This window comes from Oncorhynchus nerka, linkage group LG2, assembly GCF_034236695.1.
Source record: "Oncorhynchus nerka isolate Pitt River linkage group LG2, Oner_Uvic_2.0, whole genome shotgun sequence".
NCBI lineage: Eukaryota > Metazoa > Chordata > Actinopteri > Salmoniformes > Salmonidae > Oncorhynchus > Oncorhynchus nerka.
Window position 1 is genome coordinate 28,784,132 of NC_088397.1, and position 26,273 is coordinate 28,810,404.

Below are 26,273 nucleotides of genomic sequence, written 5' to 3' on the forward strand. Positions count from 1 at the left end.
GCACGGAATCCAAGGACTGAAACACACGGAGAGACCTGGCACAGAGATGTGGCTACTGTCTTTCATTTTACAAATTTTGAGGTTGTATTTAGTGGGAGTAAAAGTTATTCTGTATCAACTGTTCAACAAGCCTTTTACGTTACCAGGTTAGACTTCTGTTCATCCCCGTATTCATTACAGATTCATTACAGATGGTGATTGAGTGGTGATCACTTCTCCTAGCCTTTAACGTTAGCTGCTGGCTAGAGCTGCCTGTTAATTAACGGTAACTACATAGCTAGCTAATGAAGGCTTTCAACAACAATGGCCAAATTGACTGAGAAATTGACTAGCTAACGAATTCATGTCAAATGCAACCACTGTTAAACAAATTGTCGAGGAATTAATATGACGATCGGTCTTAAATCATGCTGCAAGTGTTATGTGGTAGTCCACCACTACTGTACCTATAGCCTTTGTTGTTAGGACATATGATCTGCTTTCCATAACCAGTATTTTCAAGCACAAAATATGAATTAATATCAACATTCTATTTTCACAAATGCACACAACCCCATACCCAGACCTAGGGTACTTTAACCCTCAATTTGAGTATAGTGTTTGTATGCTCACTGATTCTACAAAAAGAGCAGCCTAGGTCTGTAATGGGAATGTTTAAAAATATATATATACCTATGCACATTTTCAGAATTCATAGTATGCCATAATACCATTCCTTGTAAGGTGAATCACATGTCATGATAATCTCACTACATATCTTCATTGCCTTGTGTGAACTATAGTGCATTTGGGTGGATAGGGGTAATCAATTATCCCATTTTTCCCCTTATTCACCTCATGTCTGAATGTTGAAATCCTCATGTGAACCTGTAGTCTAACCTATGCACTGACACAATAGCAATGTTGTATTCTGTCTCGTTATAGAAAATACCAATTAGCCTTGACCCCCCCATCATACCAAAGCATGCTAAGAATTCAGTGATGTCATTTAGAGCCTAAGCTGTACTGAAGTTAGTTTTAGCCTTGCTTGTGTAATTGGGCCCTATGCTTTATGGTGAGAGACAGAGTCAGGCAATTTTTTGTATCCCAATCAAGATATGACCGGCTAGTAATTAGAGAGATGATTGGATAAACAAAATTGTCAATACTCGAAGCAGATTGCATTGTGTCCCTTAGATTTATACACAATGTCCTCCACAGCATGGGAGAGGCAAGCTCAATTCTGTACTGGCTCTTAGAATAATTTATTCAGAGAATAGGTTGAATTACAAATAAGAAAAAATGTAGTTATAGCCTATTAATTAATGCGTTAAAAGCCCCAGTCTGACGTTTTCTTTTGTTATCTCACGCTACCTTTATCTCACTGCCTTTGTTAGGTAGTCAGTAATTAGTGAAGGCACCTAAAAGGATATTTGTCAAAGGAACAAAATGGAGGCCAAAGGTGTTTCCTCACTTTGTCGCACATCCAAAGGCAAAAAGTAAAGTATGGAGTTATTTCGGCTTTTACACCGATGCAGACGGGTGTATACTACACTGGAAGGATCTTCTGTCGCATATGTATGACTCAAAAGAGCATATTCCGGGCCTCCCAGGTGGCGCAGTGGTTAAGGGCGCTGTACTGCAGCGCCAGCTGTGCCACCAGAGACTCTGGGTTCGCGCCCAGGCTCTGTCGTAACCGGCCGCGACCAGGAGGTCCGAAGGGCGACGCACAATTGGCATAGCGTCGTCCGGGTTAGGGAAGGCTTGGCCTGTAGGGATTTCCTTGAAATATAAAATGTAAAAAAAAGAGCATATTCCAGCAACACCTCCAATCTCTCATACCACCTGGAGAAGAACCACCCATTTGAGTTCTGTGAATTTGTGAGGAGCAACACAGAGCAGATGTGTGAGGCAGTCGCAACGGCCTACTCCAAGATAAAGACTGAACCTATGCAGCAGGGAGCCATCCTGAAGCAGAGCCCAGCATTTGAAAATATCAACCGACGGCATAATGATCTGACATCTGCGATCTTCAGCTTTGTCTGTGAAGGGATGTACCCTGTGTCTGTGGTGGAAGAATCCAGTTTCAGGCCCTTTTAAGGACTGCAGATCCAAGGTACTTGCCCCCTAGCAGAATCGACGTGGCAATGAAGGCCCTACCACAGAGGTACAATCAGATCCGAGGTGCAGTGCTGGGTGAGGTGGCAGGGGTGGTGAACTGCGGTGTCTCAACTGACCTTGGGCAAAGCCAAACCCAGAACAGGACCTATTACTATCTTCCTGTCCATGCACTCTCTGACCAAAACGGACTAGGTTCCGGTTTCTCCATGAGTTCCAGGTGCCTGAAAACCTTTGAAGTTCCAGAGCTGAGAATATTACCTTTGTTGAATGGGGGATAACTCACAAAGTCAACGGTGCCACCATTAACGGTTCATTGGACATTGTGAAAGCTTGCTCTCTTCTGGATCTATCCGTGCAGATGCCTTGCCTTTGCCACACTATAAATTGAGGGATGGACGAGGCCTTTCAGCTGTTAACAGATTTCTGGGACGTTGCCGTTTTGATTATTTCCAGCAGTCCATGATGGCTATGTATCTGCTGTGTGAGAAGCAGAGGCAGCAAGGCCTAGCCCAGTGTCCTCATCAGAGACAGGGTCCGATCCTGGGTGTCCACGCTGACTATGCTCCAGTGCCTGAAAGAGCGGCAGGCCATTATCAGTGTGGTACTCATGGAGGACAGTGACAACCATCAGCTGAGTTTCAAGGACAGTGAATGGAATATGGTTGAGGGATTGATTGGAGTTTTGCAACCTTTCAAACTGGTAGCTGACATGATAACAGACTGTAGATATCCTACCATTTAGTATGGTGAGGACAGTTCTTCACATGCTGCTGAACACAACCCTCAAGGCCAAAGAAGGGGACACAAAAGAGGTTGGCATGGCCAAAGAGGTAATCTCCAAGGTGTTGTCCAGCACCTACCCGCAGACATCTGAGATTGCAACATTTCTCAACGTCGGCACTTTCCTGGATCTCCGTTACAAGAGTCTTCCTTTCCTGTCCCCCCATGACCGCTCCCAAGTAGAGAGTAAAGTCATTGAGGAGGCCAAAGCCATTCTTGAGAAACAGAGGAATGAGAATGTGGTCACAGATGAATTGCCTCTTCTTTCTGGTGAGCCACCCAACAAAAAACAGACTCTTGACAAACCCTCTCCTTCATGTAGCAATGCAGGCAACCCTTTGGCTGTGATATTTTGCCAGTCAGGCAATGACGAGAACCAAGAGGAGCTACACGCTCAGGTCGTGGAAGAGCTGAGCAACTTCAAATCCCAGAAGCTCCTGGGTCTCAACGAAGACCCTCTCCATTGGTGGTCGGACCGTATGGGCTTATTCCCTACTCTCCCTAAGGTGCTCCAGAAGTACTGGTGTGTCCCCGCCACTAGTGTCCCCTCCCACAGACTATTCAGCTCCTCTGGGACTTTCTTCTGTGGTAAGAGGAACTACCTCACCCTGGCACATGTAGACCAACAGGTGTTTCTCTATGAAAACTCACGGCGCTGCCATGAGTCTGAACCTATTGAGGATGACTCAGGGGAATGGGGCTTGGGACTGAAGCAGGACTCTGGGTCAGACCATGGAAAAACTGGGCAGGCCGCTGCCCACTACCAAACAGTTACAATACCCTAATCCTAAAGGAAATACTTAACTAAATGTCCTCAGCATATATTCTTATGTTGTCTACTAGTAAAAAGGATTTATGTGAGTGTAACATCTGGTGAATTTTCTATTTCTGATCATGCTGCAATTTTATTTGATTAACTATTTGATGTAGGGCTAAATGTCTTTTAATGTCCCAAATGTTCAAGTCATTTCTGAGTCCTTGTTTGCTTTGCTCTTTGAAGTCCTTAGACTGTTTAAGATGTCTTTACAGTACGTTTGAGATAAGCTTTTGACGTGCCAAGCTTTGTTATCTGTACTGAACTCTCAGAAGAACATAAAGTATAACCTATGTCATTTGAATCTCTGCTTGCTCGTGTTCATTTTGTGTTCAATGTGTCCAATACAATTTCCTCAGATGAGTCTCGATGGGACTACTAAGGTATCAAATTGCATTTATAGGCTTCTCCTCGGTGTTACAGTTGTTTCGGGAAAGGAAATCAGCAACGAACTGCCCATTTAACCACCCACCAGCCGCCACTCGAAAATGTGATGCAAATCTGATGGGGAGAAATGTAATAGAGTTGAAATCTCAACCATCCTGATTACCCTCAGTGCATAGATACGCACTGCGGTTCTAATTTTAGTCATGCTAAACTGTCTGGCCACTGCAGGCTGTTCTTTGTGTGCTTGTTGCGCAAGGTCGTTTTATCTTCAGGGGCAGAAACTGTTGTCAAGCAAAATGGATCTATTTGGCAGTGAAGGGTTCTACCTCCCTGCGTGTTTCAGGACTAGAGGTCGTTACGGACATATTTACCTGTGACTCACTCAACTTCAGTCCGACCCCACACTGTACACTTCAATAACTGCAGATTATAACCCAATGTATTCTCTGTTCCAACACAAATTGTCCCAAAATGGAAGTACTGTGTGTTTTATAATGGGCAAAACAAAATGAAGTCACTTAGCGGAATTATGCTTTGATTGCTCGTAATTGAGTTGTTCTCAGTGATATGTTGGACTGGATGGAATAAATACGCCTGTTTGTATCAACCCATAGATGTTCCATTGTATTGCAAGGCAATGGCAACGTATGGACCTTAGTTTTCTTTCTCTTCCTCACACAGTTTTGCCCACACAAAATGGAAGGGTTGCCATAGTGACGGGGGGTGCCCGAGGAATGGGTTATGAGACTGCAAGACACCTGGCCAGGCTTGGCATGCATGTGGTTATAGGTATTGTACACACACCCTTTGGTCATGACTCAGTAATCGCCCAAATCATTCTAAAATGCTAAATTCAACATAGTTTAAGCCTGTGTGCTTAACATCCTTAGGTTCATGTTTTGTTCAATTGTAGCTTAAGTAATGCTGTTGCACTGATTTTCACTACAGTCCATAAGGGAATCTTCGAAACATTGCTAACACATCCCTGCCTAAGGCAGTTATTTCCTAACCTAATCAAATCTGACTCTTCAATCAAATGTAATGGGGTATTGCAAGGAAATCATTATTAATGTAAGTGTCACTGCTTCAATTAATCAATGAAACCCAAATCAGAAGTGTAGGTTTAGTCTTTCACTTGGCTCTCCCTGGTCTCTATGATGAGGGGAGGATACCTGCTGCTCCAGAGTACCCCAATTCATTCATCCCTCCCTCCATCCTCTTTTTCCCCCCTCATCATTCCTCTCTCCTCCAGCTGGGAACTCTGAAGAGGAAGGCCTGCAAGCTGTGAAGAAGATCCACGAAGAGGGCAGCGAGGGGAAAGGTAATTTCCTCATAACAATTTCCCTTACAGCCTCTCTCTCCCGCTCTGTCGCTATCGTTTCCACACAGCCATTACAGAATAAATAGGCTACCTCTCAAATAGGTCCGCTCCTATACACAGGCAGTAAAGCTATTCAGACATAGGCCTATGTACATGAGTACCCTGGCTTTTAGCTGTGTTTCCCTGGGCAAAAATGTGGGTGCACGTTGGTAAGAGTAAACTACTTCTCCTGCTTTGTAACCGAGGGAGGATGTCTGTCCACCTGCACCTTGTCAGAGGAGGTTTGGACGCCAAAGTCCATTCCAAAGGCAATTACCTAAAGGCTGCAGGTTTTCTCTAAATATTCCCTTAAATGGACCTTTTCCATTTATTTTGATAAAAGCAAAGCCGTGTCACACGAATGGGAGCAGGGGAAAGGCGAGGGAGATGTTTGTTTGTCTGTGCTTGTGTTTGATGAGTACGAGGAGGAAAGCGAACTGCTGCCAACCAGTCTCAGTTTCATTGTCATGCAGATGTGATTTAAAAAGAGGCTGTTTGGAAAGGAGCAGGGTAGACAGCATCTTTTGATCCCAAGCAGGCAGCTTCTCTCTTCCCTTCCTCGCTGGTGCTAAGATGACAATGATCGTAGGACAGCTCCAGTCAGCCAGGGTAACACAATTGAATAATGATGACAGACGTGGAAATGAGAAATGGGCTTGTTTGTATTAAAAACAAGAAATGTCCCCCTGGTGCCTGGAATCCCCCTCTTCTCCCCCTCTCCGCTCAGCCCTGGCATGTACTGTCAGGCAAGCAGTGTTTAGCAAACCTCTTAACAAGTTATGTGGGAGGCAAAACGGTAAGAGTTCCTACATGAACAGGGATATCTGGTTGTCTTATATAGTGTGTTCTAGTCGGCCTGAGACCCAATAACAATGTCTGCCATATAGATGCATTTCTGAGCTCATTTTTGTATGTGTATTTCATGCCCTCTCCTATATCTGAGCACGTTTGGTATTAGCTCTATATGTCAGAGTTTGTACTTGTCACCCAACACATAATCACTCCATATCACTGTGTTTGTTTGCTGTCTAAGATTGGATGGTTGAGGAAATGTTGGTGTGGCATGTCACCAGGAATTCTCCTCTGACCTTTGTAGGGCCAGAATGTCTAACCTTGCTTCATCAGCAGCATACGGAGACAATAGAACAGATTTGTGTGTTGTCAGAATGTGTTTGCTAAATCACCAGCCAGGCAAGACAATGTTTAGAGACATTAGCTTCAGGTCCTATTAAGCCTCATTTATTCAGCCCCCTCCACAGTTTAACCTTGTTCCCTATTCAAGACTGACCGCTTCAGAGACGTCTACATAAGAGGTGAAACCAACCAGGGCCCGGTTTCCCATAGAGATGGAATGTATCGGCTCCAGGGGATTTTAATTAAGAAAATCTGTTCCCAAGTATTCCCACTCATAATAGAGAGACACATGATGGTATACAAATGTAGGCAAGGTTTGAAATGATTATGTTTAGTCAAATATATATGTTTGGGCTTCTTGCGGTCAATTTGTAGCCTTCAAATTATTTGTAATTATGTTCTGGCCTACGGCCATCCACTCAAGAAAAAATCTAGTTGAACCCTGACCTATAGCAACAAATATTTAGCCGGCTAATTCTAATGCTTACCCTATGTAATCTATGCAGAGTTACTCCACCTCAAGAATTGCATTTGGCGAAAGGCTCGGCACACGCATACTCAGGCTGACTGACTCTCGTTCAGGCAAATGAGAAATAAGTGCACTCAGGCTATCCGGAAGGCCAAAGTTAGTTACTTTAAAAAGCAGTTCTCTCTCTGTGGGTCTAACCCCAAGAAGTTCTGGAAAACGGTTCTGGAAAAGACCTGGAGAATAAACACTCCTCACAGCTGCCCGTGTCCCTTAAAGTTGATGATGTGGTTACTGACAAGAAGCACATAGCCGAGCTCTTTAAATCACCACTTCATTAAGTCAGGATTTATTTTTGACTCAACCATGCATCCTTGACCGTCCAACATTTCCTCAACTTCCACCCCTTCTAATGCGACTTGCCCCGATGCTCCTCCCTCTTTTTCCCCTGCCCCGCTACAAAGTTTTCCCCTGCAGACGGTCACTGAGTCTGAGGTGCTAAAAGAGCTCCTTAAACTTAAACAAAAAAAAACATCTGGGTCAGATGGTTTAGACCCTTTCTTCTTTAAGGTTGCTGACCCTATCATCACCAAGCCTACCTCCAACCTTTTTAACCTGTCTCTCCTCTCTGGGGAGGTTCCCATTGCTTGGAAGGCAGCCACGGTCTGTCCTTTATTTAAAGGGGGAGATCAAGCGGATCCTAACTGTTATAGGGCTATTTCTATTTATCTGTTTATCAAAAGTGCTGGAAAAACTTGTCAATAATCATCTCACTGACTTTCTTGATGTCTTCGTAATCTGCTTTCACTGCAGCCTTAAGGGTCCTCAATGATGTCACCATTGCCCTTGATTCTAAGCAATGTTGTGCTGCTATTTTCATTGACTTGGCCAATGCTTTTGATATGGTTGACTATTCCATTATTGTGTGCTAAGGAGTATTTGTCTCTAAGGGGTCTTTGGCATGGTTTGCTAACTACCTCTCTCAAAGAGTGCAGTGTATAAAGTCAAAACATCTGCTGTCTCAGCCACTGCCTGTCACCAAGGGTGTACCCCAAGGCACGATCCTAGGCCCCATGCTCTTCTCAATTTACATCAACAACATAGCTCAGGAAGTAGGAAGCTCTCTCAGCCATTTATATGCAGATGATAGTCTTATACTCAGCTGGCCCCTCCCTGGATTTTGTGTTAAATGTTCAACAACAAAGCTTTCCTAGTGTTCAACAAGCTTTCTCTGCCCTTAACCTTGTTCTGAACACCTCCAAAACAAAGGTCATGTGGTTTGGTAAGAAGAATGCCGCTCTCCCCACAGGTGTGATTACTACCTCTGAGGGTTTAGAGCTTGAGGTAGTCACCTCATACAAGTACTTGGGAGTATGGCTAGACGGTACACTGTCCTTTTCTCAGCTGCAGGCTAAGGTTAAATCTAGACTTGGTTTCCTCTATCGTAATCGCTCCTCTTTCACCCCAGCTGCCAAACCCTGATTCAGATGACCTACCTACCCATGCTCGATTACGGAGACGTAATTTATAGATCGGCAGGTAAGGGTGCTCTTGAGCGGTAAGATGTTCTTTACCATTCAGCCATCAGATTTACCACCAATGCTCCTTATATGACACATCACTGCATTCTATACTCCTCTGTAAACTGGTAATCTCTGTACCCGTTGCAAGACCCACTGGTTGATGCTTATTTATAAAACACTCTTAGGACCCACTCCCCCCTATCTGAGTTATCTACTGCAGCCCTAATCCTCCACATACAACACCCGTCATGCCCGTCACATTCTGTTAAAGGTCCCAGAGCACACACATCCCTGGGTCGCTCGTATTTTCAGTTCGCTGCAGCTAGCGACTGGAACGAGTTGCAACAAACACTTCAACTGGACAGTTTTATCTCAATCTTTTCATTCAAAGACTCAATCACGGACACTCTTACTGACAGTTGTGACTGCTTTACGTGATGTATGGTTGTCTCTACCTTCTTGCCCTCTGTGCTGTTGTCTGTGCCCAATAATGTTTGTACCCTGTTTTGTGTTGCTACCATGTTGTGCTGCTGCTAAGCTGTGTTGCTACCATGTTGTTGTCTTGCTACCATGCTGTGTTGTCATGTGTTGCTGCCATGCTATGTTGTTGTGTTAGGTCTCTCTTTATGTAGTGTTGTGTTGTCTCTCTTGTCGTGATGTGTGTTTTGTTTTTATCTAATTTATTTGTACTTTTAAACCCAGGAGGAGGCCTTTTACCTTTTGGTAGGCCGTCATTGTAAATAAGAATTTGTTCTTAACTGACTTGCCTAGTTAAACAAAACACTAAATCAAGATTTGGCACATCATTGCGCACATGTTAGGCTACACATTGGTAAATATATTGAGGCAAACATTACAGACAGTAGCATAGCAGTAGCGTAGCTAAATAATTCTAAATTGAATGAATATTACATTTAGTTCAATATCATTTAAATACATGCCTACATATAGCCTACTGTATGGATATTGTAATACAGTTATCTCGGTTTTCATTTGAAGCATCATAATATCCTTTGCTTGTTTGTAACAATTGCAAAGACATTGGCGACTTTGTATTTGTATTCGTCCTGAAGTTATCTGTGGTCACAGAAAGACAGATAAACAAGTAGATTTTGTGTTCGCTGAGATCTTCTGTGTATGAAGTGACGTGGACGGGCAAAATAAACGATGCACTCGTCTGTTCTACGAATGGTCTGAGACAGCCATTACATAACAGCGTTTCTCAAGGGTAACTGTAGTGCCCACGGTTTTGTAAAACAGTGCCGAGATTTAAAGGTGATCCGACAAAGTTCTAACGATGAATTTAACCTCAAAATGGTTTTTGGGAAGCCGGGCCCAGAACTATGGGCGGCTGCGTGCCATTGACCAGAATATCAACAGTCAATTCCCCCGATGATTCTACAAACCAGCAAAAACAGCCAGATCTCGTTGAAACCCCAGCAGGTGAATGCTATAACACACCGCGACGTGGCCAAACGATTGGACAGACACCGCGGCTTTTAGCTGTTTGCCGTCGCCGTGTCTGAGCCTTTGTCCATTCAACACGTTTTGCCGTGACACTGTGGGACCGCAACCGCTGTACTACTGTACAGTCAACCTGTTATTTACGGTCATTTGGAAACGTACAGCATCTGCAGGGTCTCGGCAATGAAAGTTGGTGACATTATTTTTTTCAAGTGTCAGCGTTTTAGTTTGCGACACCAGTGGCTGCATCCATCTCCTTTAACGACTTCCTGACTTCCATACCACCTTTCTGCAACGGAGAGTGAGAGATGAATCTCATGCCAATGGGACATCCTGCTGATTTGCCATCCAATCTTCCTTCTCCTTTTTCTGAGCAGCATCAATCTATCCTATAAGCTCCTAGAAATTGTGGATGATCAATCTCTTATCTTTGGATGGTCAAACTAGACATGTTGCTTCTGTCCTGTTATTGGACAGCAGCTGATTTTCAGCAGTCAGAACTGGTCAGAGAGAGAATGTAATTCAGTATTTCAACACGTCTTTGGATGAGACATCTTTGTTGATTTTCCAGATGGCACGACGCCTTCTAGTCTGTGCCCTCCAGCTGGCTATTTGGCACTGTGACTAGTCTGGAGGATACCCTTCATTCCTTCATGACAGATCTGGCACCATGGCAAAGCTCTGGCACTAGAGATGAACTGGAACAATATTTACTACAGCATGGGTATTTTTTCCAATTAATTATTGTAATCTATGCAAATATTGGTCAATATTGGACTGTGATTTAGAATAGAGATAATTTATTGGGGATCACACATTCTCAGTTGGGTTATTACATTTTTTATGGCTATGTTCATTTTTTGGAGGATAAATGCACAGTAAAATCCTAAGAGCTTGATATTTACAAGAGTTTAAGTGTTGGAGAAGAAGAAAGGAAGGAGGAGAAAGGGAATAATTATGCGTTCGTTTTGGATATCTGTACGGTCTTAGATGAGTTCCACTGCAATGATTTCTAAAGCATATAACCACCATATAGTTAGTCATACAAGGGACAATTTCTACTCTTTGTAAATCACAGTCTCTTGGGATGACCTTATACAAGCCATTAGCCGGGCGAATGCTTTGTTATCTCCCACTTAAGATACGACATCGTTAGCTAGCAAGGCCTTTGTTGACTCACTGTGACACACTGATTATTACAGAGAGATGTCCTTTGTCCTTTCCTCTCTACAGCTACATGGCTGTCAATTGACCTCTCTGACCCCTCGCTTTGCACAAATTTGTTCAGTACAGTTATGGGTCGTTAGTATATACACACACATCTCCTATGGGTCCTTCCTAGTACCCTTATGAAGCCATTTACAGAAAGACTTTAACAATAAAAGGTTGATTTTTGAAGCAAACTTCCATTTTCCTACCAAGAGTTGCTGAATATCTTTTAATCGGTAGTACTCATTCCCAACAGAACATCTACTTTTATCGTGGATTTCTCTAGCTTTCTCTACTCTTATTTTATGGAGCCATTTATACGTCAGCTCAACAATGCTTGAAACACTGTTCACTCTTTACACTCAGTGGGGAAGAGTCCCGTGATTAGTGTAATGCAGAGTAATTATTGGACAGTAATTTGTTTAATTACGTGCTTGAACACTTGGTTCGGGGACGCCACAAGCTGTACCAAGTGGTTCAGAGATATGACATTCTGATTTGTGTGCGTGTGCGTGTGTGTGTGTGGGGGGCTAATGTCATTACTCAATAATATTGTGTTAAACCCTGAATTCCTAGCCATGGAGCGAGCTTCAGTCATGACATTCTTGTTCCTGTCTCATTATAGCGTTGACTTTTAAAATGCTTTGACTTCATTTAATTAGGATTTAATGTGGCCCTTTTTTTTCTTTTTCTTTTTAACGTTGGAGCAGTTATCAAGATACAAACGGTATCTATTTGCCTTGCACTGTTATGCAGATGAGTAAAGTTCAGTGAAGCACTCTGTCCACTCTGTCTCTTCCTGTGGGTGATGGAAATAAACGTGCTGTCATTTGGCCCATCAGAATGATTCCTGCGTACACAATTAACTCTCCACCTTTTCTTGTAACGTTTCGTCGGTGACAGTGTCCATACCAGGGCATATTGGATATACATCTACATGTGCTTTGTGCTCTTTTATTACACTGATGATGAGATCATGTTTAATTCATGCCAGGTCACTGAGTGTATTGCCATAATGTAATCTACCTCGTTGTTCAGTTTTAGTCTCACGGTTTATTGTGTACTACTGAATGAGACCATGGCTTATCATACAGCTGTTTATCCTTCAGGGGGAAAGGAAGTATAAGATTAGGATTTGCATAATTAGGATTCCTGAGATGTTACATGCAAGGAGGGTGCTTTATGTGTATGAGGAGAGAGGACTTTATGCATATAACATTTACTTAGAAGTTTCTACTCATTGAAAGCCTTTGCAATAATCTGTCTTGCCATTTATGGACTGGTGTGTCAATGGTTGATGTAAAGCTAAATTAAAGGAGGACGTCTTGTCCTGACCAGTGTTAGTACTACTGTAGCTAAGCAGACGTCTATGTTAGGGTTAGGGTTGGGGCGGAAGGTAGCCTATAGTGGTTAGAGCGTTGGACTAGTAACCGAAAGGTTCCAAGATCGAATCCCCGTGCTGACAAGGTAAAAATCTGTCATTCTGCCCCTGAACAAGGCAGTTAACCCACTGTTCCTCGGCCGTCATTGGGAAACTTAACCTAGTTAAATAAAGGTTTTTTTTAAATTATGGAGAAAAAAGGGTTAGGGTTGAATCTCCCTCACTAACTTTAAGCATCAGCTATCTGAGCAGCTCACCGATCGCTGCAGCTGTACACAGCCCATCTGTAAATAGCCCATCCAACTACCTACCTCATCCTCATATTGTTTTTATTTGCTTTTTTTGCTCTTTTGCAGACCAGTATTTCTACTTGCACATCATCATCTGCACATCTATCACTCCAGTGTTAATTTGCTAAATTGTAATTACTTCACTACTATGGCCTATTTATTGCCTTACCTCCTTACTCCATTTGCACACACTGTATATAGCTTTTTCTATTGTTATTGACTGTTCTCTTGATTATTCCATGTGTAACTCTGTGTTGTTGTTTTTTGTCGCACTGCTTTGCTTTTTCTTGGCCAGGTCGCAGTTGCAAATGAAAACTTGTTCTCAACTGGCCTACCTGGTTAAATAAAGGTGAAATCAAAAATTAAATCAAAAAATGTATTATAGCATAGGAAAATTGTAATGTTTGTTTGTAATTTGTTGATGCCTGTATACAGTTGAAGTCGGAAGTTTACATACACCTTAGCCAAATACATTTAAACTCAGTTTTTCACAATTCCTGACATTTAATCCTTGTAAAAATGCCCTGTCTTAGGGCAGTTAGGATCACCACTTTATTTAAGAATGTGAAATGTCAGAATAATAGTAGAGAGAGTGATTTATTTCAGCTTTTATTTCTTTCATCACATTCCCAGTGGGTCAGAAGTGTACATACACTCAATAGGTATTTGGTAGCATTGTCTTTAAATTGTTTAACTTGGGTCAAACGTTTTGGGTAGCTTTCCACAAGCTTCCCACAATAAATTGGGTGAATTTTTGCCCATTCCTGCTGTCAGAGCTGGTGTAACTGAGTCAGGTCTGTAATCCTCCTTGCTCGCACATACTTTTTCAGTTATGCCCACACATTTTCTATGGGATTGAGGTCAGGGCTTTGTGATGGCCACTCCAATACCTTGACTTTGTTGTCCTTAAGCCATTTTGCCACAACTTTCAACGTATGCTTGATGTCTTCAGATGTTGCTTCAATATATCCATATACATTTCCTTCATGATGCCATCTATTTTGTGAAGTGCACCAGTCCCTCTTGCAGCAAAGCACCCCCACAACATGATGCTGCCACCCCTGTGCTTCACGGTTGGGATGGTGTTCTTTTGCTTTCAAGATTCCCCCTTTTTCCTCCAAACATAACAATGGTCATTATGGCCAAACAGTTCTATTTTTGTTTCATCAGACCAGAGGACATTTATCCAAAAAGTACGATCTTTCTCCCCATGTGCAGTTGAAAACTGTAGTCTGGCTTTTTTTATGGCGGTTTTGGAGCAGAGCGGTTTTTCAGGTTATGTCGATATAGGACTCGTTTTACTGTGGATAGATACTTTTGTACCTGTTTCCTCCAGCATCTTCACAAGGTCCTTTGCTGTTGTTCTGGGATTCATTTGCACTTTTCACACCAAAGTACGTTCATCTCCTTCTTGAGCGGTATGATGGCTGCGTGGTCCCATGGTGTTTATACTTGCATATTATTGTTTGTACAGATGATCGTGGTAACTTCAGGCGTTTGGAAATTGCAACAAAAGATGTACCAGACTTGTGGAGATTGGCTGATTTCTTTTGATTTTCCCATGATGTCAAGCAAAGGGGCACTAAGTTTGAAGGTGGGCCTTGAAATACACGTTCAATTGACTCAAATGATGTCAATTAGCCTATCAGAAGCTTCTAAAGCCATGACATCATTGTCTGGAATTCTCCAAGCTGTTTAAAGGCACAGTCAACTTAGTATGTAGACTTCTGACCCACTGGAATTGTGATACAATAAATCAAATAATCTGTCTGTAAACAATTGTTGGAAAAATGACTTGCACAATGTAGGTCCTAACCGACTTGCCAAAACTATAGTTTGTTAACAAGAAATTTGTGGAGTGGTTGAAAAACAAGTTTTAATGACTCCAACCTAAGTGTATGTAAACTTCCGACTTCAACTGTATTTAGGCATAGAATGTTAATGTTGTTTGTATGTTTTGTGTTCTGTACACAGTGGAGTTTCTGATCCCGGACCTGTGTTCCCTGACGTCGGTACGGCAGTTTGTCCACAGGTTTAAAGCCAGGGCTCTACCACTTCACGTCCTTGTCAACAATGGTACTTATACACCAAGCAACCTCGTTATTCAATATACCACAACATTCACCTTTTAAAGGGAATCACAGCGTAGTTATTTCATCTGAAAAATCAAGCCTCCTGTCTCCGGGCCCTCGGAGGCCTCTGAAATGGCACCCTATTCCTTTTAGTGCACTACTTTTAACCATAGCACTATGAGGTAGTGCTCTGCTATAGGAATATGGTGCCATTTCAGGCGAAGCCCTACTGTGTAGTCCTCCGTGGCAGTTTGTTTGAACAAAATAGCTTTTATTGAGAGAAGGTCTTTGGAGACTCCGGTACTGACTGGCTTGGGGGGCTCCATGCTGTGGTAGCAGTCAGCCACTCTCTGCTCGCAAACGGGCTGAATTAATAATTCACCAGTCTGCAAGATTCTCTCAGCAGCTAACATCACTTATCACACCGGGCTGACGGATAACGGATGGTAGAGGCCGAAGGAAGGACGTAGTGCAGACGTTAGTGCCACCCCATTGAGAGAGTAATGATAGGGAAAGGTCATCGCTACACAGACCCCGGATGTGTCCCAAACAGCACCTTATTCTCTATATAGTGTGCTACTTTCGACCAGGACCCATAGGGCTTTGGTCAAAGTTCTTCACTAGATACGGAATAGGGTGCCGTTTGGCACGTAGGCTCCTATAGCATTCTGATTTCCCTGAATTCCCCCCCGTCAGTAGAGTTGTCGTCACGCCGTGAGTTCTCTCTGTCTATGCCCTATGCTTTAGTAAGCTAAGCAAGGCCTAATGCCACCTTGCATCTCTTTCACTTTCGACGTCTAATTGCGTGTCGAATAGTGTTATTGACAAACAAATCGTTGTAATCTCCATTACCATGTAGTCAATGGTGTTGGGGTTCGAGTAATGAGCCGTTTCAGTCTGCATTAGGGGAAGGTGTCTGCTTGAGAGACCATAGACTGATAGACTGATCTGCAGACAGGTCTTGTTGACCATCGTCTGCAAGTGTCATAGCACACCTAGAGGTGTGGCGTCTATAGAGGGAGTGTTTTTAATAATAACTTATGAAGAATATATGCCACGTATCCAGAGGAATTTAGGCCTACACAAATACAAAATGTATTCGCTCACTGTACTGTATGTCTTACAGTGAGTACATACTTTTTTTTAGCATGTGTACCATGTGTGATCTCTTCAAGAATCAAACCCACGACCTTAGCAGTACCATGTATTTCTCCTTTCACAATCACTCAACAGAAGTGTCAGTTACAGTATATCAGCATAGACGGCTGTTATATCTTGTCGCCATATCGATTGAATATTTCTAGGGTGTTTTTTCTAGCCGCTATGCCTCTGCATTGCATTGCTCTTTGGGGTTTTAGCCTGGGTATCTGTAAAGCACTTTGATTGAAATGTCATATTGCTTGTCCTTCATAGCCGGTGTCATGCTGGTTCCCGAGGGAACGACGGAGGACGGTTTCGAGCTGCACTTTGGTCTGAACTATCTAGGACACTTCCTGTTGACAAACCTCCTCCTGGACAAACTGAAGAGGTCTGGGAGACACGACGCCTGCTCCCGCGTCGTCACCATGTCCTCCGCCACACACTACGTTGGAAGACTCAATATGGAAGACCTACAGGGCAGGTATGGGACCAGGACCTGCGTCTGTATTCATGATCCCAGGACTCCTACCCTGAGACGCTTCATGAACACAGACCCAGATTATTTGGGATATGGCTTCCAACATTGTTCTCAGGTGTCAATTGATTGCTGAAATTGAATCAATCTCTCGAAATCAAAATCCCGACGTGGCATTGTCATCTCTTTGGTATTAGTCATGGTTGAGTCACATTTAAAACCATTACCACTGTGGTAGTAGTGTTTATCTGGTGGCTACGGGTGAATGTCATTCTCAATTCAAGATACAAGCTATATCCAATGAATCTCATTGGCCGACAAAGCCTCTTGATTCCCTTGACCTTTTTTTCCCATAACCTTTTTTTGATACTCGTAAAATGTTTGACCTCAATAAAAACGCTAACATTTTCTAAAATGTTCTTACCAGGACAACATTATTAGTTTTGATGAGAGATAGTGTTGTGTGATAAACCATTATTATACAGTCTGTTTTGAGAGGCTCCTTGCCTCAAGGGCAGAACAGCGGTGTCTCTCTCTTTCTCGCCTGCGAATTTAGATGTGACAGATGGCTTCGTCACATCTGGGAGAAATGAGTGGATGATGCTGCTGGCTACAAGGGCTAGCTGCAACGGTGCCATCTAGAAACAATCTCACGCTGTAAGAAAAAGAAACGGGGGGGGGGGGGGGGGACACACGTTATAGATTGGGTATTTCACAATCCGATGCTCTTATGACCTTCACAGTGCGTTTGTACAGAGAGGTTGCTTTGCTTTTGAACAGTGTTTATGGTGTTAACAATAAGTCCATCTATTCAGTACAGTACAGACACTGTATAATAGACATTGGGTTTAGTCATGCAGATAGCTTAGTAGGGGGCATTGGATTGAGAACAACAAGGTTGTAGACAACATGCTGAATAAGTATGTTAATTCGCTTAGGTTTTTTGGACGAACTAAACTGCCAAATTATCGTATTATAAAGCATGGCTTAACCCGAGATAAACGGTCTCTCGTCCTCTCCCTCTTTCTCCATTTCTCTCCCCATCCCTCTCTCTCCCTCCCTCCAGGTCCTGCTACAGTGCGCATGGTGCCTACTCTCAGAGTAAACTGGCTCTGGTTCTCTTCACGTACCATCTGCAGGAGAAGATAACAGCAGGAGGGTTCCCAGTAACATCCAACGCAGTAGACCCAGGCATGGTGGATACTGACCTGTACAACAACCTCTGCATTCCAGCCCAGGCAGCCAAGAAACCTGTTGCCAAAATGCTGTTTAGTAGGGTAAAGTAGAATCTTAATCTAGATGACCATTCGAATATTTAAAGGCCACCCAAGGGTTAGGAACCTGAGGGGGAAAAATGCATCAAATACACTGTAGATATGGGCCACATTCCATCTCAAAACTAACAACAGTGTCATAGTATTTCACCAAACTGTCTTATACTTCCCTATAGGATAACATAAACGATGCTTGACAGTTCTGTAAGACTGTTAAGGGTACGGTAAACGACCTTTACAATTACTTTGGAATTTGGCATACTTGAGGAAAAAATGCACCGAAGATAGATATGGTAATAGAAGAAGCTTCTACGCTTGACCAATGCTTAACAGCGGTGATTGATGTGAATACTAATAAGGTGCAACACATGTGGAATGGTCCAGGCTTTTACTGCTCAGGCTTCATAATGACTTTTTCTGTTGATCATATTGCCGTGGAATCCCGGTGTTTTAAAAAGGATTATAATTGCATTCTTGGGGTTCTGAGATAGTAAAAGCATGTGAATTATAGTCGCATCAAATGGTGTGTTAAATGGGGTGGTCAATTTATTCCGAACCACAGGTGAGTGAGAGGCACAGGAGGTTGGTGGCACCGTAATTGTGGAGGACGGGCTCGTGGTAATGACTGTAGCGTAATAGGTGGAATGGGATCAAATGCATCAAACGTGGTTTACAGGTGCTTTTAATGCCATGTGTTTGATGCCATAATGCCATGTGTTTGATGCCATAATCCTCATTATCATTAGCAGTTTAGCATTTTTCGTCATGAATCTTGTTCTGAAGGCAGCTCTACAGAGTGGTCACTAGCTGGCACAAAATCATCAAATCATTTAAAACCTAATGCCTAACCCTAACCTTAAATTAAGAACAAAAATGTACTTTTTGTTTTCATGAATTTTTACAATAAATCCAATTTTGGCTTTGCAACTTGCCCATATTACGGAAATCGCTCAGTTCTGCCTTTAAGACAAGACTCGTCCCAATAAACGTCAACCTGCTTATATAATTTAGCGGCAAACAACAAATTAGCTGCAAGCAAAATGCATGTGGCAGTAATGGTCATTTTGTTTATTTCCTAGTTATTTAAATCACCCTTGAATCTGCTTCTAAAACGTCACATTGCATGTTCACAGATTCATTCTGTATTATGGCATTCTAATAGGGACAATGTAGACTATTTGCTTTTTTGCTGAATAGATTTAGATGACTGTCCTTTTTAACACAGAGAAATGTAATGGGAAATTGAGCTAGTTGGGCTTTAAGAGTTTAAATAAATATACAGTATTTCAAGGGTGACAATATAAAGATAGCGTGCAAAACATCTGGATTTCATTTCCTCAATACTCATATTCCACAAAGATAATGAGAGTTGATATTGTCAGACATTGATATTTATCTCCGTCATAATTTCCTTTTTGGAGGCTTTTATCTTGGACCTGGGGTCTAGCGCCGAATCGTATTTCATTATCTGTCTGATTGTTCAGGTTGTGTGTGTTTGGAAAGATGTCTCATATCCACTGAGGTTTGGATTGCCAAGTAATTGCGGCATTTAGTATTGCAGCACTTGTTTGGTCAACTAACTGCAGTATGGAGGGCAGCTATGTGATGCCCACTGGCCACAGATGGTTGCTCAATCCTTTGTCCATATTACAAGTGATGATCACCCTAAGAAATATGGACCTGCATGACATATAGTTTCGTTCAATGTTCGTCCCTTTTCCTTTCTCTACAAGTATTTATTTTATAAGTGAGACGTATGTGTGCTGTCTAAGGCGAATATTCGTTTTATATACACATTTCTGGACTGTCGACGGATTTCATTAGGGGCTATTTCACATCTGCTGTTTGGAAATCAAGCCGGCCTGTCTGCCAGTGTCTTCATTCACATTTTCCATTCAAGGGACATCCTCAGTGTTAATCACATTGACTCTGTTTTTGGCCATACAACAATTGGGATTACTAAAACCTCACCTCTCGACCAAATATATTGTGGGGAGCAAATTCTTCTTGACTCTTCAAAGTCCCCATCAGCAAAGACACTCACACTCTATGTGTTGTTGATTGTGTTTGTGTGTTTAAACGAGGGACGTGAATTCAGATTCCCACGGGCAGCGAGTGTAGTGTTTAAATTGCTCTGTGTTGGCGTTTGTTTCTCCTCCAGTGCAGTGGGCCCATTTAGGAGCCGCCATATGCGCCTTATATAAGCTCCAGGCTTTCCAGAGCAGTAGGCATGGCCTGCGATAGATCAGTCTGGCTCTGCTTCCTCCTCTCTAACCTCTTCCACTTAACCTGCCTGCTGCTGCCCGGCCTGCTGCACATCACTCACCACAGGCTGCTGCTGCCAGACAGACGTGTTAGTTCACCTGAGAGCTCACAGACGCCTTAGATTGCTGTAACAACTGTTTGTCATATATCTAAATAGCCTAATTCTAATCTCGTCCGCCCAGCCGCCTCTCCAGCAATTGGGGACAAGGTGTAACTAACTGAAGCTGCTTAGCAATTCAGCTGTGAAATGTATTTTACATTTTGAAAATGGAACAGGGGACACCATCCTGTTTATGAAAGCGTTGTTGCCGGTTCAAATGATTGATAGAACTGGGCTTCAGTTTACAATTTTGAAAATGGAACAGAGGACCACTATGTTTCTGAAGAACAAGCCTGTCCCTGCCTGTCCATTCTTTTTTAAAGTGTTATTTCTGTGTCATCTCCAGACCCCAGCCGAGGGAGCGTCTACATCTATCCTGGCTGCCACTGCCTCGCAGCTGGAGGGGGTCGGAGGCTGCTACTTCTATAACGGGGAGAGAACTGAATCGGCTGACATTACTTACGATCACAACGTGAGGGCTGAGCTGTGGAAACAGAGCTGTGCGCTGGTTGGTCTTCGGGAGTCCTAGAGGAGGAACCAGGAACCATGATCTTAGAAGTATGCCAAGATCAGTGGCATGACACCTCCCTCCAGCGTCAACAACAACCAAGCTGCGTCCCAATTCTCAAGCCTTCCCTTCGACCCCAAGTGTGCACTTGTTCCCTTCCCTTCATGGATTTAAAAGCACTGGTATAGGAAATATGGTAGCAACTCCCTCTAGCCTAGGCTGACACCAATCCAATGCTTTTAAATTCATGGGGAGGAGAGCACAAGTGCATATTTTAGTAGTGTCGGGATACAGCCCAAGTCAGCCCCAGCCAGCACTACATACAGCGACAGCCTGTGGACTTAGGCTTCCTGATTACTTAGCAACATCTAGCTACAGCACAAACCTTGGTTGTTGCCTCTACAGTAACTGTCCTCTCTTGACCTCTGTCCTCATAGTACTGCGTAACACACCAGCAATGGAATCGACTCTTCAGCATTTCATATCTTCTAACATAGCTCCTCCTCCGCAACGACAGTTCTGAAGACACCCGTTCTACCATGCGGCAAGCTCTATTAAACACATGCTGAACTGCACATTGAGTGATGGAATTGATGTTTTTTATAATGCAATACAAGTTCTGCTGCCAAATGTATTAAGCTTTGGTACTGTAGCTCCCTCTTCTGGAATCGCAGATAACAAAACATTGAAGAACACAAAGAACAGCATCGGAGCTACTAATATCTCATCGAAACAGACCCATCTTTTTTTCTGTCTAAAATTGGACCCTCTGTCCATTCTTTTTCTCGTACTTGGACTCCCATCAGGGGCGGACTGGCCATCTGGCATTTCGGGTAAATGCCAGATGGGCTGGTCCATTTTTATCCTAGTGGGCCTGTGTAAATCTTTTTTTTAAAACAAAATGCTCATTATCTGGCTAATAATGGGGGCCAAAAGGGAAAAAAATGATGTTGTGTTAGTATAATGCCAGAGGCCATTTCTGGTCCTAGTCCACCCCTGACTCCCATCAAGGACTGGACCAAATATCTGTAGATGTACCGCCTCATAGCTGTGATCAAAAATATCATATCAAATATGCTTTGGTGAAGGGCTAACAATGACCACCATGAGACTCAAACTTGGTTAGCCTTATTCCCGCTTAATTTGCACTTGCCTCATTTAATGCGTGTGTTCAATCCTTGTTGTTGTCGTCATCCAGGAAAAAAACTGACAACGAGCTTCCTCATAGTACAGTAGATGCCTTTGCCTTGTTTGACTTACTGTGCCCAGAGGGGATGTTCTGCCCTGCTATCTCCACTTCACTGTGACTGATGTGAAATGTTGTCGTGATTTTTGATGTCTCTGTGGCATACTGTGATGACAAAATGATGCTCATCTTTAAGTGTTCTGAAACAGTAATAACATGTTAATGGTTGGTGGATCGTATTTTCAGACACGCCATTTTCAGTCTTAGATTCTGAATCTTTAAATTACTGTAAGTGATTCTCATGATAAGAGGTCTCTAGTGTGGAGAGTTCTAACTTGGGCGCTGCCTGTAATTTGTGCTCGTGTTCGATGGCTGCTGGAATTACAAACACTTGCTATGACATCTTTTTAATTGCGATGGCTAATAGGGACTGCACATCTTCGTTATCTAACTTCTTCTAGGTGTCTACAATCCATTGTAGGTGTGCGTGTCTAAATTCTCATACAGGATATCGTCGACGTTTTGTCTTAGGTGTTTTGTGTTCAAGTACTGTATGTGTGTATGCATGCCTAAGCAGTGTACGGTTCAGTTCTGTACATGCCCCAAAGACAACAGTTATTCAATAACAACAGTGCCAATACTTACATGCTCTTTAGAATACTAATGTGGAAGGTTTGAAGAGAAGAGGACTCTCCTCCAAGCTTCCATCTGCTTTTGTTATGATACAACACGTGTTATGAGTCTAATGCTGGATAAAAGGCAGACATAAGAGACACCAAATGAAAATCAAATTGTATTTGTCACATGCGCCGAATACGACAGGATTAAGTAAGCGAAATGCTTACTTACAAGCCCTTAACCAACCATGCAGTTTTAAGAAAATACCAACAACAACAAAAATGTAAGAGAAGAATAACAAATAATAAACACCGTAAACATTAGATATAATACATCCAAGGTGTAAACATTTCAGAAGGACATTTTCATCTGAAGTAATTCGGTTGTCCATTGTATTACCACAATCACTGTGAACGATGCCTTGTTTTCCAAGTTTTCTTTAGTTGTACTGTACTAACTAATTAAGTAGTTATTCATTTGAGTTTCAAGTCATTGAGTGGTTCTAAGATGTGACTGTGTTGTCCTCACTCATGTCATAGAGAAGGATGTCCACATTGGACACAAATCTAAATAAAAATCCATTGTAAATTAATTGCTTTGTTTTTACCTTGTATCTTAAATCTACTATGTGCAGTAATGCATAATGATTGACGAAATTGTATTATCATTTTCAACATATTGACAATAGTGTGTGTGTGTGTGTGGGGGGGGGTGTCTTGTTCAAGTCAAACACAGGCACAGTCAGAATGATGGGAGATGATTCATTCAAGGACATTCATTCTGTGTAAAGGTAAGTAAAGAAGGATCCAATTACTCTCATAACCACGGGGACTCTCTGTCTCTGTGTGTGTGTGTGTGTGTGTGTGTGTGACAGGCCATGACATTTATTATGTTACTGTGTGGAAGTAATACCCCTGCAGCTTGCAAGCAGGGCATCAGTCTTTTCGAAGCATCTGACAAACCAATCTGTCATTCTTCAGACTCGCACGTCATACCTAATGTGTGTCAAAGAGGACGGCTTAGAACAAACACTGTGCTCTTCAGGCACCATGAGTAGAGTAGGCCACACACACACGTTGGGGAATCCAATGTTTTATTCACGAGTTACACAAGGATTTTTACCACGTCTCTGTCTCCATATTATTCATGAGATTGGGTAAGGCTCTTCTATAAATCCATGCGGAGAGAGGAGAGTCATATCAGTGTGAATCTATAAACTATACTGGGCCGGCCTCAGCAGCACAGCAATGTCTCAATGGCCAGAGGATAAAGAGTCAATTATTTGGTCTTCGTGTTTTTCTTTTTCTTCCTCTCTTTATTTTTTAAGAAGAAAGAATTGCATCAGGTCTGAGCAAAAAGGAAGTCATTGTGATCCCATGCATGTGTTACGGAGACGGGCGCTTCGACCCGTAGCTCTGCATCAGGTTGCTTCCTTTCCTAGAGCTTTTATTTTGCATCAGTACAATTTCTTACAGTCTCAAGCAGACAGCTAAAGATTTAGAGCCACAAGATCACTAACCCCGTGTTCAGATGTGTTTCTATGTTTATGTGTGCTATGTGATATATAGTGAGTACTGAATAGTATTCCATTGACTGTAGTGATTTGGGGGAAGTCAGCCGTCTCTAGTTATATATGCAAAATACATCCTCTTGTTCTGTCACAGGGTGGTGCAGGGGAGCTGTAGACTAGCACTTATCGCCTTGTTCCCTGCGGTCGTTCCAGCAGACCTGATAGTCAGCGTAGATAAGACCGGGTCCTGGGGCTCCTTAACTAGGTAATAGCTCCATGTGGTCCTGCGGGGCTCAGTTAGAGTGTGGCGTTAGCAACGCAAAGGTTGTGGGTTCAATTCCCGCAGGGATTATACACATACAGTATGTGGCATATATCTGAATAACGATAATATGAAACTAATTCACATAGACCAGTCGTTTGGCCCTAAAGAGTGTCTGCTAGTTAACTACTTAGCAGTCACAGAGTTAACTTGCCTCTGTGAACTGTACTGTAGAATAGTAGAAGTCCTTAAAAAGTAAAAAGGGGGGGGTAAGTGACAGGGTTTAGGCACTGGGGGCTAGTTAGCATTAGCAATGTAGCCGGAGCCACAGTGAAGCACATCTGGCTCTGTCAGCTTCACTCATACAGCATGGTTGAAATAGCTGCCAACTCCAGAGTATTATGTGGCGGAAAGACGGATGTTTATTAAGAAGGCCGTTATTTTCTTATTTCACTTTTGGTGTAGGGCTAGAGTTAAGGTTGAGGGTTAGGATTAAACCGAGATGTGGACATGAAGCTAGGGTTAGGGTTAAACCAGGATGTGGACATGAAGCTAGGGTTAGGGTTAAACCAGGATGTGGACATGAAGCTAGGGTTAGGGTTGAACCAGGATGTGGACATGAAGCTAGGGTTAGGGTTAAACCAGGATGTGGACATGAAGCTAGGGTTAGGGTTGAACCAGGATGTGGACATGAAGCTCGGGTTAGGGTTGAACCAGGATGTGGACATGAAGCTAGGGTTAGGGTGGAACCAGGATGTGGACATGAAGCTAGGGTTAGGTTTGAGCCAAGATGTGGACATGAAGCTAGGGTTAGGGTTGAACCAGGATGTGGACATGAAGCTAGGGTTAGGGTTGAGCCAAGATGTGGACATGAAGCTAGGGTTAGGGTTGAACTGGGATTGGGACATGAAGCTAGGGTTAGACCAGGATGTGGACATGAAGCTAGGGTTAGGGTTGAACCAGGATGTGGACATGAAGCTAGGGTTAGGGTTGAACCAGGATGTGGACATGAAGCTAGGGTTCGTGTTGAACCAGGATGTGGACATGAAGCTAGGGTTAGGGTTAAACCAGGATGTGGACATGAAGCTAGGGTTAGGGTTGAACCAGGATGTGGACATGAAGCTAGGGTTAGGGTTGAACCAGGATGTGGACATGAAGCTAGGGTTAGGGTTTAGCCAAGATGTGGACATGAAGCTAGGGTTAGGGTTGAGCCAAGATGTGGACATGAAGCTAGGGTTAGGGTTGAACTGGGATGTGGACATGAAGATAGGGTTAGGGTTGAACTGGGATGTGGACATGAAGCTAGGGTTAGGGTTGAACCGGGATGTGGACATGAAGCTAGGGTTAGTGTTGAGCCAAGATGTGGACATGAAGCTAGGGTTAGGGTTGAACCAGGATGTGGACATGAAGCTAGGGTTAGGGTTGAACCAGGATGTGGACATGAAGCTAGGGTTAGTGTTGAGCCAAGATGTGGACATGAAGCTAGGGTTAGGGTTGAACCAGGATGTGGACATGAAGCTAGGGTTAGGGTTGAGCCAAGATGTGGACATGAAGCTAGGGTTAGGGTTGAACTGGGATTGGGACATGAAGCTAGGGTTAGACCAGGATGTGGACATGAAGCTAGGGTTAGGGTTGAACCAGGATGTGGACATGAAGCTAGGGTTAGGGTTGAACCAGGATGTGGACATGAAGCTAGGGTTAGGGTTGAACCAGGATGTGGACATGAAGCTAGGGTTAGGGTTGAACCAGGATGTGGACATGAAGCTAGGGTTAGGGTTAAACCAGGATGTGGACATGAAGCTAGGGTTAGGGTTGAACCAGGATGTGGACATGAAGCTAGGGTTAGGGTTGAGCCAAGATGTGGACATGAAGCTAGGGTTAGGGTTGAGCCAAGATGTGGACATGAAGCTAGGGTTAGGGTTGAACTGGGATGTGGACATGAAGATAGGGTTAGG

The 26,273-nt window shown here is 43.1% G+C and overlaps 1 protein-coding gene and 1 pseudogene across 1 annotated transcript; both read left to right on the forward strand.

The window, feature by feature from the left end:
- On the forward strand, positions 1–23,138 carry LOC115133823 (dehydrogenase/reductase SDR family member on chromosome X-like). The gene is made up of 7 exons (XM_029667304.2): positions 1–146; positions 4,763–4,870; positions 5,334–5,402; positions 14,883–14,984; positions 16,394–16,601; positions 17,662–17,872; positions 20,581–23,138. Exons 1-7 carry the CDS (start codon positions 47–49, stop codon positions 20,761–20,763), a joined length of 981 nt encoding a protein of 326 aa, XP_029523164.1. The 5' UTR covers positions 1–46; the 3' UTR covers positions 20,764–23,138.
- On the forward strand, positions 1,560–3,983 carry LOC115133813 (E3 SUMO-protein ligase ZBED1-like; annotated as a pseudogene).
- Positions 23,139–26,273: the final 3,135 nt, after the last annotated feature.